Source organism: Abramis brama, assembly GCF_963993115.1.
Source record: "Abramis brama genome assembly, chromosome: 10".
Lineage (NCBI taxonomy): Eukaryota > Metazoa > Chordata > Actinopteri > Cypriniformes > Leuciscidae > Abramis > Abramis brama.
In genome coordinates, this window is record NC_139972.1 from 41,961,743 (window position 1) to 41,977,070 (window position 15,328).

General features: G+C 40.8%; 1 protein-coding gene across 1 annotated transcript in view; it reads left to right on the forward strand.

Moving 5' to 3' along the window:
* smc4 (structural maintenance of chromosomes 4) overlaps positions 1-15,328 on the forward strand; it is a 40,581-nt gene that overhangs the window by 18,639 nt on the left and 6,614 nt on the right. The window contains exons 11-18 of the mRNA XM_084126248.1: positions 2,576-2,809; positions 3,832-4,017; positions 9,412-9,573; positions 9,719-9,944; positions 11,897-11,976; positions 13,282-13,434; positions 13,515-13,641; positions 14,529-14,718. Coding sequence (XP_083982374.1) covers positions 2,576-2,809; positions 3,832-4,017; positions 9,412-9,573; positions 9,719-9,944; positions 11,897-11,976; positions 13,282-13,434; positions 13,515-13,641; positions 14,529-14,718 — 1,358 coding nt within the window. The remainder of the gene's footprint in view (positions 1-2,575; positions 2,810-3,831; positions 4,018-9,411; positions 9,574-9,718; positions 9,945-11,896; positions 11,977-13,281; positions 13,435-13,514; positions 13,642-14,528; positions 14,719-15,328) is intronic.

The window sequence follows — 15,328 nt, forward strand, 5'->3', positions numbered from 1 at the left end:
TTGTTCCTCCATCACGTCCCGGTGTATACAGTGAATGCATGCTGAAATTATTGTTGCGTGGTACATAAAAGTTTAAGCATATGTGATGCATTGCCGCAATTGGTCTGACTGGCGCGTGAGAGAGACGACTGTGTGTGTGTGTGAGAAGGGGTTCTTTTTTAGGCTATACTCTCTTGCAATTGAACGTGAATGTTTACAACTTAAAAACATCAAAGCTAAACATATCTAGTCAAACCACATCACGACATCACTACAAATACAGTATGGGATTAAAATCAGCGAACATCAATGTATAGGCTTCGGCACGGGCGGAAATATTGGCGCTGGGTCAAAAAAAAAATGCGGGGGACAGAATCGTTACCTTGTTTCAGCGACGCTGAAAGGAAGCGATCCCAAACTTTAGACATTCTCTGCCGTTTATGGACATCTTTACTCTCCGCCAGCGCCAACTAAATTCAAAATGTATCACGCGCTATGGTGTGCTTCCTGAACACTGAACAACGGTCCGTGTGAGATCCCTGCGCGTATAGTGCGCGTCATAGGAATTTAACGAGGCTTCGAGGCAGAGTTTTTGCCTCGAGGAATTTTTGTAATCGAGTTAATCGAGTAACTCGATGAATCGTTTCAGCCCTAGCGTGGAACTCTCCGCGCACATACCCATATGAGACGCGCGCGCACACAAACTCTCCACGCGCATACGAGACGCGAGCACACACACATAATACCTTAAAGATGTGGAAAAGTCAATCAAAAGTGTGGCTACATGTCTCCAGGCTCGATGCCAACAGCGCGATGCAGTATTTGCGGTAAAATAATTGCTGCAAAGACGGTGCCACGACAGATATGATGAAGCCCTTGACAGTGCACGGAGTAAACCTAAGAGCAGCAGTTGCTCTGTCTTCGACTGGTAAATGAAGAGGTGCCTTGTTGATCACCCTGACAGTGTTTATATTGCAGTAATGACCTACTGAGTGTACACAGCCGTTCAAAAATGTGTTGGTCAGTCAGAATGTTTTTTTCATTAAGGATGCATTAAAGTGATCAAAAGTGTCATTAAAACATGTGTAATGTTACAAAATATTTCGTTTTTAAATAAATGCTGTTCTTTTGACTTTTATTCATCAAAGAATCATGAAAAAATGTATCATAGTTTCCAAAATATTAAGCAGCAAACTTTTCATATTTCTGAAGGATCATGTGACACTGAAGTAAACTTTGAAAATTCAGCTTTGACATCACAGGAATAAATTACATTTTGAAATATATTCAAATAAGATATTTTGTTCCTTTGTGCACTGGCTAAGGAGCATGAGTCAAACTGAAAAATAAAACCAAAAATTTCTGAGGTAATGTGTTATGTAATCTTGTTAAAATGGATTTCATAAAATTGGTATCTCAAAAAGTATTGTTAGGAACCGGTATCGAAATGAGGTTTCGAAAATGGCACCGGATCGAAAGATTTTGAACGATACCCAGCCCTAATTACAAATATAGTTAAAGTTATTCAGTGAAGAGCGAGTGGATTCTGTCTCTTGTTGATTAAATGTAAGAATAAAGTCATTTGAAAAATGGGCTTTACAAAGGTAAAAATGCCCACAAAAGGGGTAAAATTATATTTAAACTCATTGTAAAAGATGATTTCTGTCACTGCTGTGAACTGACCACCACAGAGAATATGAAGAATAGCAAAAACATTAGGAGTCTCTGTCCACAACAGTCCTAAACCTGCAAGGTACCAACACTCAGGAAAATCTTAGAAGATATGAAGATGTTGTCTCTGTCGCACACCCCTAGCTGGATGCGTTTATTATAACGTTGGCTCTAGACGGTGTTAATATTAGCCTACTGGATTGCTTGACAAACAGTGGAACAGCTAATATGCTTTCCTTCGCAATCACCTGTAAGAGCGGTGACGCACGAAAGGAGTGTGGGCAAAATATGCTTTTTGTAATTCTAGGTGCCACTAGTGTTGCAGAAATGACTGACTTCACCTTAAGCAAGAGTGTTTAGGCTTGGCGTTTATAATAAATGGCAATATGATTTGTTTTATGCTGAGATTTTTCATAGCTGTTCTGAGGTCCCGTTTTACGCCGCAACTCGCTGCTTCACTGTCGTAGTACGACGCATCGTTGAAGAAATCAACCAGCTAGTCACGACTGTTTCCCAAAACCGTATTGTCGCAAATTGGTTGCTCATGATGTCACGCAGGTGGTGGAGTAACTACTTCTTTTAATGAAGCTGTTTGAGATCGAATTAACACCAGATGTTTGCTATAAATTACGCACATGGCATCTGAGGACTATTTCTAATTTTCTCAGTTATTTTGCTTTATTTCCAGATTCAGTCATAGGCTCGTTCTCGCGCGCTACAGCTCGTTCGCACATGCGCACTCTTCAACAACTACGCTTTAAATCTCTTGACAAACTAAAAGACGTAAATTACATTATGTTTTCTAAATAAAAGACACAGGTTGTACTGAATGTCAGCTGCTTATTTGGCTCAGGATAAGGATTTAAAGATAAGTCCACACGTCATGCCTCAATGTTTGCTGTGTGTGTGTGTGGTGTCCCTGCAGAAGAAGGAGCAGGAGCTGCTGGAGCTCAGCAAGGCGGTGAACGAGACGCGCTCGCGGATGGACGTGGCCCAGTCTGAGCTGGACATCTACCTGAGTCAGCACAACAGCGCGGTGAGCCAGCTCAGCCAGGCCCAGAATGCCCTGCAGGAGGCCGTGACCACGCTGAGAGAGAGGAGAGCCGCCATCAAGGACCTGCACATCAAGATCCCCCCGTGTGAGGAGCAGCTCAAGAAGGTGACGCTCCGTTTGAAAGAGCTCTTGTTAAAATGGTCAAGGGACTTGTAGTGTACCGGTACTAGAAAGGTTCGCAGACTATTAGGTTTGAATAGTCAAAATTCCAAGCAAAAATGCATGTCCTGGCGAGTCTTCATGTAAACACAGTCGGGTAAGTCTTTAGTGAACGCAAACCGCTTGTAAAAGTAATCTTATGTGTTCCAGTGTATTGATACGTGCAGGTCTGAAAGGGCCGGACCAGCAGCCTAATGTTCTGTGTGATTAATGTTAATCAAACAACAAAAGAAAATAGACCATCAATCACCCAATGCTTGACTGAATAAGTGTAATCTATTTATTAAAAATCAGTAGTGAAAACTTAGCATTCAAACAAGAAATTAAGCACTGTTTATATTATTTGTCTCATACCATTTGTCATATTGTTTGTAATCACTTTTTTGTTGTTGTTGTTGCTTATTTTAAAAACAAAGATACAATTAAATGAATTATCTATATTGTAATTATAAAATTACATTTCAAAAATATTAAATTACTTGAAATAAGATTGGACATCCCAACCTGTTCAGAATTGTGAAAGGTTAGCGAATGTTAACATGATTGATGATAATGTCCATGTTGCAAACATCTCTGTAAGGATGCACACACTGGCATGTAATTATTTTATTTAATAAAAGGGAGGGAATGGTCAAAAAGCAGGGCAGGAACTTGCTGGTCAAGTGAGTTTATAGATTTGTAAAATTAATTTATAAAACAATTGTTTTCAATTACTTTAACTTTTAGTTTTTTCCCCGTGGCATCGATTCAGTATCGGTATCAAGGTATTTTTATCTGGTATCATATCGGAGTCATAATTTTGGTATCGTGACAACACTAGTGACCTGTAAGACTTTGTGTAAGTATTTTGTGACCAACCCTAGAAAAGCTGATGAGACGGATGCAGAAAAGCAGAGGGGTGCGATGATCTACGTGGCTTTGACTGTAAACTGAAGCTGTGTGTGTGTGTGTGTGTGTGTGTGTTTCAGGACGAGCAGGAGCTGGAGCAGATCTCTGAGCAGGACCGGCAGAAGCGAGCGCAGGTTGGGGACCTGAGACAGAAGGTGTCTGAAGCCAAGAGCTCTCTGTCCAGCAACCGCAGCCGCAGCAAAGTGCTGGACGCCCTCATGCAGCAGAAGCACTCGGGCAAGATCACGGGCATCCTGGGACGGCTGGTACGTGCACTCGCTTTCACCTCAGCCAGCCAGGGCTTGACATTAACTTTTTCACTCACTGGCCAATTTGGCTACTAAAGAACTACTTCTAGCCAAAGAAAAAGAAGAAATGAACCACATTAACTGTCACAGCTATATATATATAATATTACACACACATAATATATATACAGTGAGGAAAATAAGTATTTGAACACCCTGCTATTTTGCAAGTTCTCCCACTTAGAAATCATGGAGGGGTCTGAAATTGTCATCGTAGGTGCATGTCCACTGTGAGAGACATAATCTAAAAAAAAAAAATCCAGAAATCACAATATATGATTTTTTAACTATTTATTTGTATGATACAGCTGCAAATAAGTATTTGAACTAGTGGTCGACCGATATTGTTTTTTTGATGGCCGATGCCGATATCTTGGAGAGCAGGGTGGCCGATGGCCGATATAAAGCCGATATTTTTTATATATATTTATTTTAATCAATATTTAATAAATTATAAAACAAAATTTTAAAATAAACATGCTTTTATACTTTAGATGGCAACTTCTTAAATTTGCAATCCTATTACAGTATTTTTCACAAAGTAATTGTTTAGAAATATATGAATATGTGAATAAAAAGAAAGTAAACACTGTAACAGGGCTCTCAGTATTCTGGTAATTTCGTGCTGGTAATCATATTTTTTTCAAATAAAGACAAGGTAACGCTAATTTTACATACAGCACAGTGAAAACGATATGAATATGGCACAGTGGGCAACTGGTTATATATCAGCATATTTTAAAATGAAAGATTTAAAGTTTTTTGATCGCGTCTCCTGAAGCTGATCTTCTGTTCGCATTCACTCACTTCGCACGGACCGACCGTCACTCGCAGACAGTAATGCACACTTCACAAGATATCACAGCTGGATTCGATTAAATCTGCAAGGTTTGTGAAATTAAATGTTTATTAGATATTCAGAGATTTGTTTAAATGACGTAGATGCGCATTTGCTGAATGTTGACGGCAAATGAGAAAGTATTTTAGCCTGATTGTTTGCCTTTTCTGTTACAAATAATATAAAAGCATACGCTCTACTTTACTTACTTGGCATAAGTTACCATTTACTTACTTTGTTCACCAGTTCTGTCTAACAAAGTATTAGATATGACTGACAGAGATCGTAAATTAATGAAGATGGAGAATGTGAGTGAGCACTGTTTGATCTGACATCATCTGAGGAGCTGCCGTTCTCTTCTGGCGCTGGTGTTCTCTCAGCGCCGCCCGTCAAAATAAAAGTCTGGAGCGCCGTCAAAATAAAAGTCCCGCTTTCAACACATCGGCCAATCAGAAAAACTTATCGGCCGATGCCGATATTTCAAAAATGCCAAATATCGGCCGATATATCGGCCTTGGCGATATATCGGTCGACCACTAATTTGAACACCTGAGAAAATCAATGTTAATATTTGGTACAGTAGCCTTTGTTTGCAATTACAGAGGTCAAACGTTTCCTGTAGTTTTTCACCAGGTTTGCACACACTGCAGGAGGGATTTTGGCCCACTCCTCCACACAGATCTTCTCTAGATCAGTCAGGTTTCTGGGCTGTCGCTGAGAAACACGGAGTCTGAGCTCCCTCCAAAGATTCTCTATTGGGTTTAGGTCTGGAGACTGGCTAGGCCACGCCTGAACCTTGATATGCTTCTTACAGAGCCACTCCTTGGTTATCCTGGCTGTGTGCTTCGGGTCATTGTCATGTTGGAAGACCCAGCCTCGACCCATCTTCAATGCTCTAACTGAGGGAAGGAGGTTGTTCCCCAAAATCTCGCAATACATGGCCCCGGTCATCCTCTCCTTAATACAGTGCAGTCGCCCTGTCCCATGTGCAGAAAAACACCCCCAAAGCATGATGCTACCACCCCCATGCTTCACAGTAGGGATGGTGTTCTTGGGATGGTACTCATCATTCTTCTTCCTCCAAACACGTTTAGTGGAATTATGACCAAAAAGTTCTATTTTGGTCTCATCTGACCACATGACTTTCTCCCATGACTCCTCTGGATCATCCAAATGGTCATTGGCAAACTTAAGACGGGCCTTGACATGTGCTGGTTTAAGCAGGGGAACCTTCTGTGCCATGCATGATTTCAAACCATGACGTCTTAGTGTATTACCAACAGTAACCTTGGAAACGGTGGTCCCAGCTCTTTTCAGGTCATTGACCAGCTCCTCCCGTGTAGTTCTGGGCTGATTTCTCACCTTTCTTAGGATCATTGAGACCCCACGAGGTGAGATCTTGCATGGAGCCCCAGTCCGAGGGAGATTGACAGTCATGTTTAGCTTCTTCCATTTTCTAATGATTGCTCCAACAGTGGACCTTTTTTCACCAAGCTGCTTGGCAATTTCCCCGTAGCCCTTTCCAGCCTTGTGGAGGTGTACAATTTTGTCTCTAGTGTCTTTGGACAGCTCTTTGGTCTTGGCCATGTTAGTAGTTGGATTCTTACTGATTGTATGGGGTGGACAGGTGTCTTTATGCAGCTAACGACCTCAAACAGGTGCATCTAATTTAGGATAATAAATGGAGTGGAGGTGGACATTTTAAAGGCAGACTAACAGGTCTTTGAGGGTCAGAATTCTAGCTGATAGACAGGTGTTCAAATACTTATTTGCAACTGTATCATACAAATAAATAGTTAAAAAATCATATATTGTGATTTCTGGATTTTTTTTTTAGATTATGTCTCTCACAGTGGACATGCACCTACGATGACAATTTCAGACCCCTCCATGATTTCCAAGTGGGAGAACTTGCAAAATAGCAGGGTGTTCAAATACTTATTTTCCTCACTGTATGTATGCAGGGAACTACACTAACCTTTTCCACTGGTGGCACTTGCGCTACTAACTTTTTCAGTTACTGGCGCAAAACATGATTTGGTCGCACAAATTATTTATAGTAAGCCGCTCTGGATAATAATGAACAATAATGAAACTATTGCATACAGATATGCTTTTTATTTTACTTTTAAACCACATGCCTTCTTGTTTTTGTTTTCTTTAACATTGGTTGGGATAGATTTACTGCAATAGAAAATACAGTACACAAAGTCCAAAATGGATTTCAACATGCTATGGTTGGCACAGATGGGCAGACTCCTGAACTCTTAAGTAGTGATGCACCGATGTGAAAATTGTGGCCGAGACCGATAATAACCGATATTAATATTGCTGTTATGGCCGATACCGATATCTCTGTTTAGAAAACAAATTTACTGATAATCAAATAAAGAGATATTTTCCAAAACGCTTTTTCATTTTTTTTACTTTAGAAATGACTGATATTGGGCACCTTTACCTGTGTTTGCAAAATATGTCACACATAGGACACACATGCACTATATTGCATTGCATTGCATATACTGTGTGCTGGTCAACTTGTCTAAAATTAAGAAACCCCTAGAAAACAGTAAATTAAAAAATTAAAAAACAGGAACATTGTGTACAATTAAGATAGGCTACTTAATTTATTATTCCAATATCCAAATATGATACTAAATAGCACAGGGAAAAGGGCTTCTATTTGTGACGTGCTGTCTTTGCGTTTGAACATTGCACATTTTAAACAGGACACGCATTAGCTGAATAAATGTTAGCCAATACAAACATATTTATAGAAAACAGTTGACAATGAATAGACAGGAGTCCAATAACGAATCACTTAGTCTAAAAATAATATCAAGTATAAGTTAGACGAATCCGACATATAGGGCTGTGTTAACAGTAAAACGTCCGTCATTTAACGAATTTTAAAAACACGGATGGATAATACAAAATGCTTTGACATTTTGACAAAAAAAAAAAAAACCAAGAACAAAATTTAAACTATAGCCCGTCAATTTTCATTTGACAATTATCTTCTCTCTCTGTGTGCACGCATCTGTGTGTGTGTGTGAGAGAGAACTCGCGCAGCACTGATACACTGGTACGTTTTAGTCTAAGTAACGGTCGCGGGGCTGAAGCCAGCTTGATGTGTTGAATGCTCAGAGCACGGTATAAAACGTATTCTTAAAATACACATTTCTGTTTTAATAAATGCTCATAGTAAATCATAGCATATTGCCTAAAGCATAGGTGCAAAAATAATCAGTGATACATTTGCGATCCATTAAAAATTAGGGTCGCAATGGCATTTCAAAAGGTCGCATATGCAACCATTTTGGTCTCAGTGTAGTTCCCTGGTATATGTGTATACAGTTGCAATCAAAATAATTCAACCCCCATTGCAAATCAGGTTTATTGGTACAATTTACAGACTTTCAGCGATTTGCAATGAATAAATCAAACAAAAGTAATTGAAATGGCTCAACATAACAAATGTTTCAAGTGGTTTACATTTACATTTAGTCATTTAGCAGACGCTTTTATCCAAAGCGACTTACAAAATAGGACTAAATTAAGGGAGTCATCGTGAAGAGGCAAAAAAACAACGCAAGAAGTGCTCAAAATACGAAGTTCAGGCATTGTTCAGAGTAGCATAAGCCCGATAAGCGAGGATTTAAAGGCAAAGGAAATAAAAAAATTTATTATGAGGTTAAGTGCTCACGGAAGAGATGGGTTTTCAGCTGTCTTTTGAAGGTTGTCAGGCATTCTGCATTCCGGATGGGGGCGGGGAGAGCGTTCCACCAGCATGGAACTGTGAATGAGAATGTTCTGGAAAGTGATTTTGTGGCTCTCTGTGATGGAACCACGAGCCGTCGCTCATTGACCGATTGTAGGCATCTGGTAGGGATGTAGACTCGTAGGAGTGAGTGAAAGTAGGAGGGAGCTGAGCCTGTGATAGATCTGTAAGCAAGTGTCAATGCCTTGAACTTGATGCGAGCAGCGAGAGGTAGCCAGTGCAGAGAGATGAACAGAGGAGTGACGTGGGCCCTCTTGGGCTCGTTGAAGACAAGACGAGCTGCAGCATTCTAGATCATCTGTAGGGGTTTGGTTGCACATGATTTCCCAAATTTAACTGAAAATCATTAAATGATTCAACCCCTGAATAGAATCCCTCACAACAGCACAAATCTGCAAAACAGGTGTTGTCTCAAGCACACCTGATGCAAATAATCAAGAGCTTCATTAGTGTCACCAGGTGTGCTTGAGCTAGAACACATGATATATCTGAACTGGCTAGGCTTAAATGTCACGTTTGACTTCAAGTTAGAAATATGGCTAAGTCAACAGAATGCTCCCAGAAGATAGCGAAGGCACTAAATGTTCCTAGAGACAGCGTTGGAAGCATAGTTTGCGAGTTCAAAGGTAAAGGAACAGTGGTACACTACACTACCATGTGGTGGGTGTTGATTTCAAACCCTGCAGCCAACTAATCATGTCATGCTGTGAAACCTGCCGGTGTCTCAACACAGGGTGATCTGGGAGCCATTGATGAGAAGTATGACGTCGCCATCTCCTCCAGCTGTGGCTCGCTGGATAATATTTTAGTGGACACCATTGACACGGCGCAGAAGTGCGTCACGTTTCTGAAGGCCCAGAACATCGGTGTGGCCACTTTCATCGGCCTGGACAAGGTGGGGAAGTTGACGTGTGTCTGTGCTGTTCCTTCTAAACCTCATGACTAAAGTGTGCCAGTATCAGACACAGATTGCCTTGCAGAACCCCTTTATCACGGCACATGTGTGTCCAGTAGTGGTGATGTGTGGTGGTGTTGTGCAGATGAAAGTGTGGCAGCAGAGCATGGGCCCCATCTCCACCCCGGAGAACATCCCTCGCCTGTTTGACATGGTGCGTGTGAAGGACGAGAGCGTGCGCCCGGCCTTCTACTTCGCCCTCAGGGACACGCTGGTGGCCAGAGACCTGGAGGAGGCCACGCGGGTGGCGTTCCAGAAGAACAAGCGCTGGAGGGTGGTCACGCTGCAGGGCCAGGTCATCGAGCAGGCCGGTGAGTTTACTCAGGGGTGAACACACACACACACACACACATCCTGCCATCAGCCCACACGATCCGATACTGATCCTGTATTTTCTTCATCATCGTAGAAAATATGTACACCTCAGAGTGTGTGGAACGTGATCAGTCTGTTATGTAGGGGTGCAGCGGATCGCAGCTGATCGTGACCCGTACGGATCGGCTGGCCACGGTTCGGCACGCATGTGACTCGCGGATTAACTGCTAAATCTAACCGTCATAGAGTGAAAGTTTATCATTTGTCTTGCGTTTTGTCTTGTCAATTTACACATTCAAACAATTTTAGTGAAAGAAGAGGCGATAATGTTGTCATTAATGTTAATCAAACAACAAAATTTAACAAAAATAAAACTATTTTTAATTTCTACACTGAACAAATAGTGTTTTTACATTTAGGCTTTAATATTAATTTCTGTACCAGAATATTACTGTTAGTTTCATCAATGCTTGTTATTTGTGTATTTGTTATTTTATTACTGACTGTTCACTTGTTTTTAATAATGTCTTTATCAGTTAGGCCTAGTAGGTTTTGTTATTGGTATTGAAAAACTTCAAGTGAGCTTTAAGTGATATATGGGGACTTTGCTTTTCATTTATAAAAAAATATTTATTTATTTTTTGTTGCTGATCCTAAAAAATTATCCGATCTGTGACTCAAAAAACCGTAAATGATCCGAACCGTGAATTTTGTGATCCGTTGCACCACTACTTGTGTTAAACACAATCCACTAAATGCACACTACTTGATTTTTTACAGTAACTTTATCAAATCTAAACATTTAGTGGGAAAAAAAGACCTGAATGTGTAGATTTAAATGGGGAAATGTTAATAAAAATAAAATCTAATCATGTAATTTAATCATAATACTATTGTTTTACATTAATTGCATTTACTAATAAAATGACATGTTTATTTAAATGAATTCACACGGAAATGTGACAGTAAAGCACTGATCTTGAATTGAGATGCAGATAAAATTAACTTTTATTGACAACAGTAACATTATGTAGGGAAAAAATGTAATATTCTACTCTTATTAAATGTACCACACTGAACTGACTGACAGCTTCAGTGATTATTAAAGAAACGCTCTTTACTTGCTTTCTGTGTAATTCAGTCACAATTTATTTTATTTTTTATGAGACTGACTTTTCTTACTGTTCTCCTTATATTAGGGTGTGGTAATGGCTAATAAGTCAATAAGTGCTCCTCTGCCGCCATCTACTGGTTATAGTGAAAATTTCACGTTGTTTTTTTTTAATAAAAGTTTGTTTGCCACGAAGTGTTAGTTTTACAAATCATCACATTAAAAATAACATTAAAATTGGATCATATTCAGAGATTTGAAGTGCTGGAAAAAGTGTGACGCACTTTATAAAGACCTTGAAAAGTACTTGAATTTCACTCCCAAAAGTATGCATGAACCCTGAAATGAATAATGTAAAAACATTTGACTATTTCTGAGAGAATACCGTCGTTGCAGTTAGCGTTACTACATTATATCCATGCTGAATGCTGGTGATTTGTGGACTAAAGAGCCCATGATATGCTCGTTCATGGCAGTGTTTCTCCTGGTGTCCACGTCAGTGCTGTTTGATCTGATATATGTGGTTTATAACCGAGAATTCTGTGCTGAATTTGAACATTTCTCACTAGATGTGTAATACATCAAGTCACTTTCGTCAGAGTAAGATGGTGGTTTACTTTATCTTAATTAATTACACAAAGGTTCTTAAACTCTAGATCTAGAAAATAAAAACCAAAGAAATGTGCGTCAGGTGTGCTTTGCTTTACGACCTTTACGAGATGGCTTGAACGCACCAATGTTTCTGTGATGGTTTCTTCCAGTTGCACAGGTGTGTGTGGATGAGCGCGCTCTCTCTGTCACTGTGGTGTGATGTGCTCATGTTTGTGATGTCCTCAGGCACCATGACCGGAGGAGGAGGGCGTGTGATGAAGGGCCGGATGGGCTCCTCCGTCTGCGCTGATGTCACTCAGGAGCAGGTCAGACTAGAAGCGCTCACACCTAAACATCTAATAATGCTCTTTTGCTCCCCTTCACCAACCTGTCAGCTGTGTGGACACTAGGGATGTGACTGAGGATATTTTCCCACCGGTTAATCGGCGTGTAATAACACTGGTAATACCGGTATCACCGGCGGGGGGTTTAAATCGCTAATTTGAAAGTGAAACTAAAATGCGCATGCGCACTCATAACAGTGCGGAGCAGAGCGAGCATTTTCAATTAATTCTTACCATAGGAATGAACCACAAAACGCTGTCTCAGTTCTGCCGTGGACGCGCACCGTTATGAGTGCGCATTATAGTTTCACTTTCAAATGAGCGCCAGTTCGGGTGTGGATTGCTTGAATAGTGAGTTCATTAGCCTATTATTCTTAATGTAAAACACACCAATAAAAACAAAACAAATTTGCTTAAATTGGTGCTTTTACATTTTCTCTTTGACAGCAAATATCCGTCATCATCTTGTCAGTCAGCTCCTCTCGTGATTGAGATGTGACTCCTGCTGCTGGTCTGTGCTGCGACTCCCGTTCAGCTCACGGGGTGTTAAGCAGACATGTTCAGTTTTTAATTAGAGTGTCTGTTCTCTAACTGAACTAAATTATTTATATATAAATAAAGAAAGTTCTAACTGACGGTGGGTGGCGGTGCCGCGGTGGGCAAGTGATGTAACCGGTGTTGCTTCTGAACACCGTCAACACTGACTATCATGGCAAGCCTAGTGGACACTAGGGCTGAGTTGGCAATATTGATTTCTCTATTGGGATAAATGATATTGATTCTTAAATTATATTGATTCTCAAATTGACTTGAATTGATTTTTTGTTTCAGTTTGACACAAAAAACTTTTGGTTTTGTTAAAATAATTACCGTATTTCCTTTGAGGCCAAAAGTTATTATGTTGGCCGCAGCTGCCATAAGACCCAGTAGCGTCTGAAACTGTTTCACAGTGAGTGACTGGCCTAGTTTTACCCCATTCACGGCTGAGAGATTCGATGCTATACGAGTCGTGCCTGCATCGTCGTCGAATCCCCCCCCCAAAAAAAAGGTCTCAATGAGCAGAATACAAAAAGCATAATTTTTACTAAACTTGAGTGAGTTTTTGAACATGAAGCCCCTCAAGACCCATGTGTAAATCATATACGGATGCTGAATTTGACACATTCTCGCTCGTAACTTCATAACACATGCTCCGATTGTGGAAAATGGCACATCGTTATTTACAGCAGATGCGTACGATTGAAATGAGTCCAGACTCAGGAGCTAGAGATGTGTGATTGTGTGCAGCTGGATAAGATGGAGAGCGCGCTGAGCAAGGAGGTGACGCAGCTGCAGGACTGGCAGCAGAGGAAGCAGCAGCTGGAGGAGAAGGTGCACACCGCCCGGTCTCAGCTGAGAGACATGAAGAACACGCTGGAGAAGTACACCGCCACCATCCAGGTCAGATCACAGAGCAGGCCCTCGAGTGATGAGACACGAGCGTGTGTGAGCCTTCTGCTAACCAGTCCTGTGCCTTACAGAGCCTGACTGAGCAAGAGCTCCACCTCAAGACTCAGATCAAACAGCTGGAGGCCAACGTCATCTCTGCCGCTCCTGATAAAGCCAAGCAGAAGCAGATGGAGAAGAGCCTGGACGGCTACAGGAAAGGTGCGTTCCTTGCGCCGTCCTGTTTTTTATTTGTCGTTGTTAGGGGTTAGGGCACTGAATCCCTATTGTAATTGATACGATTTCCAAGCATCGGCATTCTCCCCTAAAAGTGAACAGTACATTTTCAGGTATTTTTTGAAAAACCTACTTTTGCAAACAAGTTCTAGATTTCTGCCCCGATCGGAATCTAACCAGTCCAGCAAGATTCTCTGGAGGCTGATTGTCAATAATTATAAAAAATAAATAATAATAATTTCAATTCACGCTCTCTAAGGGATGCCAAAACAGCTGTAATTTGTGATCGGAGTGAGATATTTTAACCAAACTCAACATATGTGGTCGTGTGAAAAAAAAACGTGACGACTGGCAATGTGGTGGTGCTATAACATGGAAAACTTCAAATTTGCCTAAACGAAAACTCAAAAATAAGTGAGAACATGCGACACATGATTCCAAACAAGCATGCACACTTTCATGGAGATCAGCCCATCGGTAGCTCTATAACTGTTAAAAAGCTTTAAAAAACAGATTTCCTTAGTAAATTACATATATTGGCTGGAAATAGTTTTTTTTGTCTATAATCTCAGTGGTGACATGCTTGCTAAATAAAACAATAAATTGTTACGCATTAAAGTGCTTAACCCCGATATATATTTTTTTGTACGGTTCACCCAAAAATGAAAATCATTATCATTCCGGTTTGACTTTATTCAGTGGAAACCAAAGTGCTGCTGTGTCTGTGATTGCCATGAGTAGTTGTGTTAGCGAGGACACCCGAGTGTTTAAGAGCTGCTTGTTAGTCTCGGTTCAGCTGAAAAAGCAGAACTTGATGTAGTTCCTCAGACAGACTGGCGTGTAGATGTAATGATGTGTGTTTTGTGCTGAAGACTTCGAGGCGGCGTCCAGTAAAGCGGGGAAGGTGGAGGCCGAGGTGAAGAGGCTGCACACGCTCATCGTGGACATCAACAGCCACAAGCTGAAGGCCCAGCAGGACAAACTGGACCAGATCAACACACAGCTGGACCAGTGCTCCTCAGCCGTCACCAAAGCCCAGGTGGCCATCAAGACCGCCGGACGGTCAGTCACTGATCATGGGCTTTATTACTGACGTTTTAAATGGTTCACTATTAACATTTGGGCTGGGTATTGACACACACTTCCTGATTCAGTTTCATTTCGATTGGATGTAGATCAGGTACAGTAAATATAACATTTTCTCAAAGAAAAAACTAATGAAATGAAAAACATTGCTCTTCTCTGAATAAGAACAGCATTTTCTTAATCGACCAATAATCAGTATCGGCCGATAAAAGCAATTATTGTCAGTGTCAGCCAATGGCAGATTGTTTAAAAACAGCAGATGATCAGGGCCGATTATAACCTGTCAGTCAAAGGTGTGCGGAAGAACGTGTCGGACTGCAGAGTCTCATACTGTGTGTGAAGAAGATCTCTCGTGTGTTGAATGAAGGGCGAGTTGATGCGACTAACACATTAACAGTTCAAAAACAGCGACGTTTAAATGGGCTTTATATTAAATCTTTGAATCAACTAGTCATAACTAATGGTTATAAAGAGAGTTTGCAAATGTAATATTGATTTGATACAGCAATTCAATAAACATGTAGTTAATATTTAGCCTAGAAATCTAGACGCACCCTAGCGGCAGCAAAATGTATTTCGCAGCCAG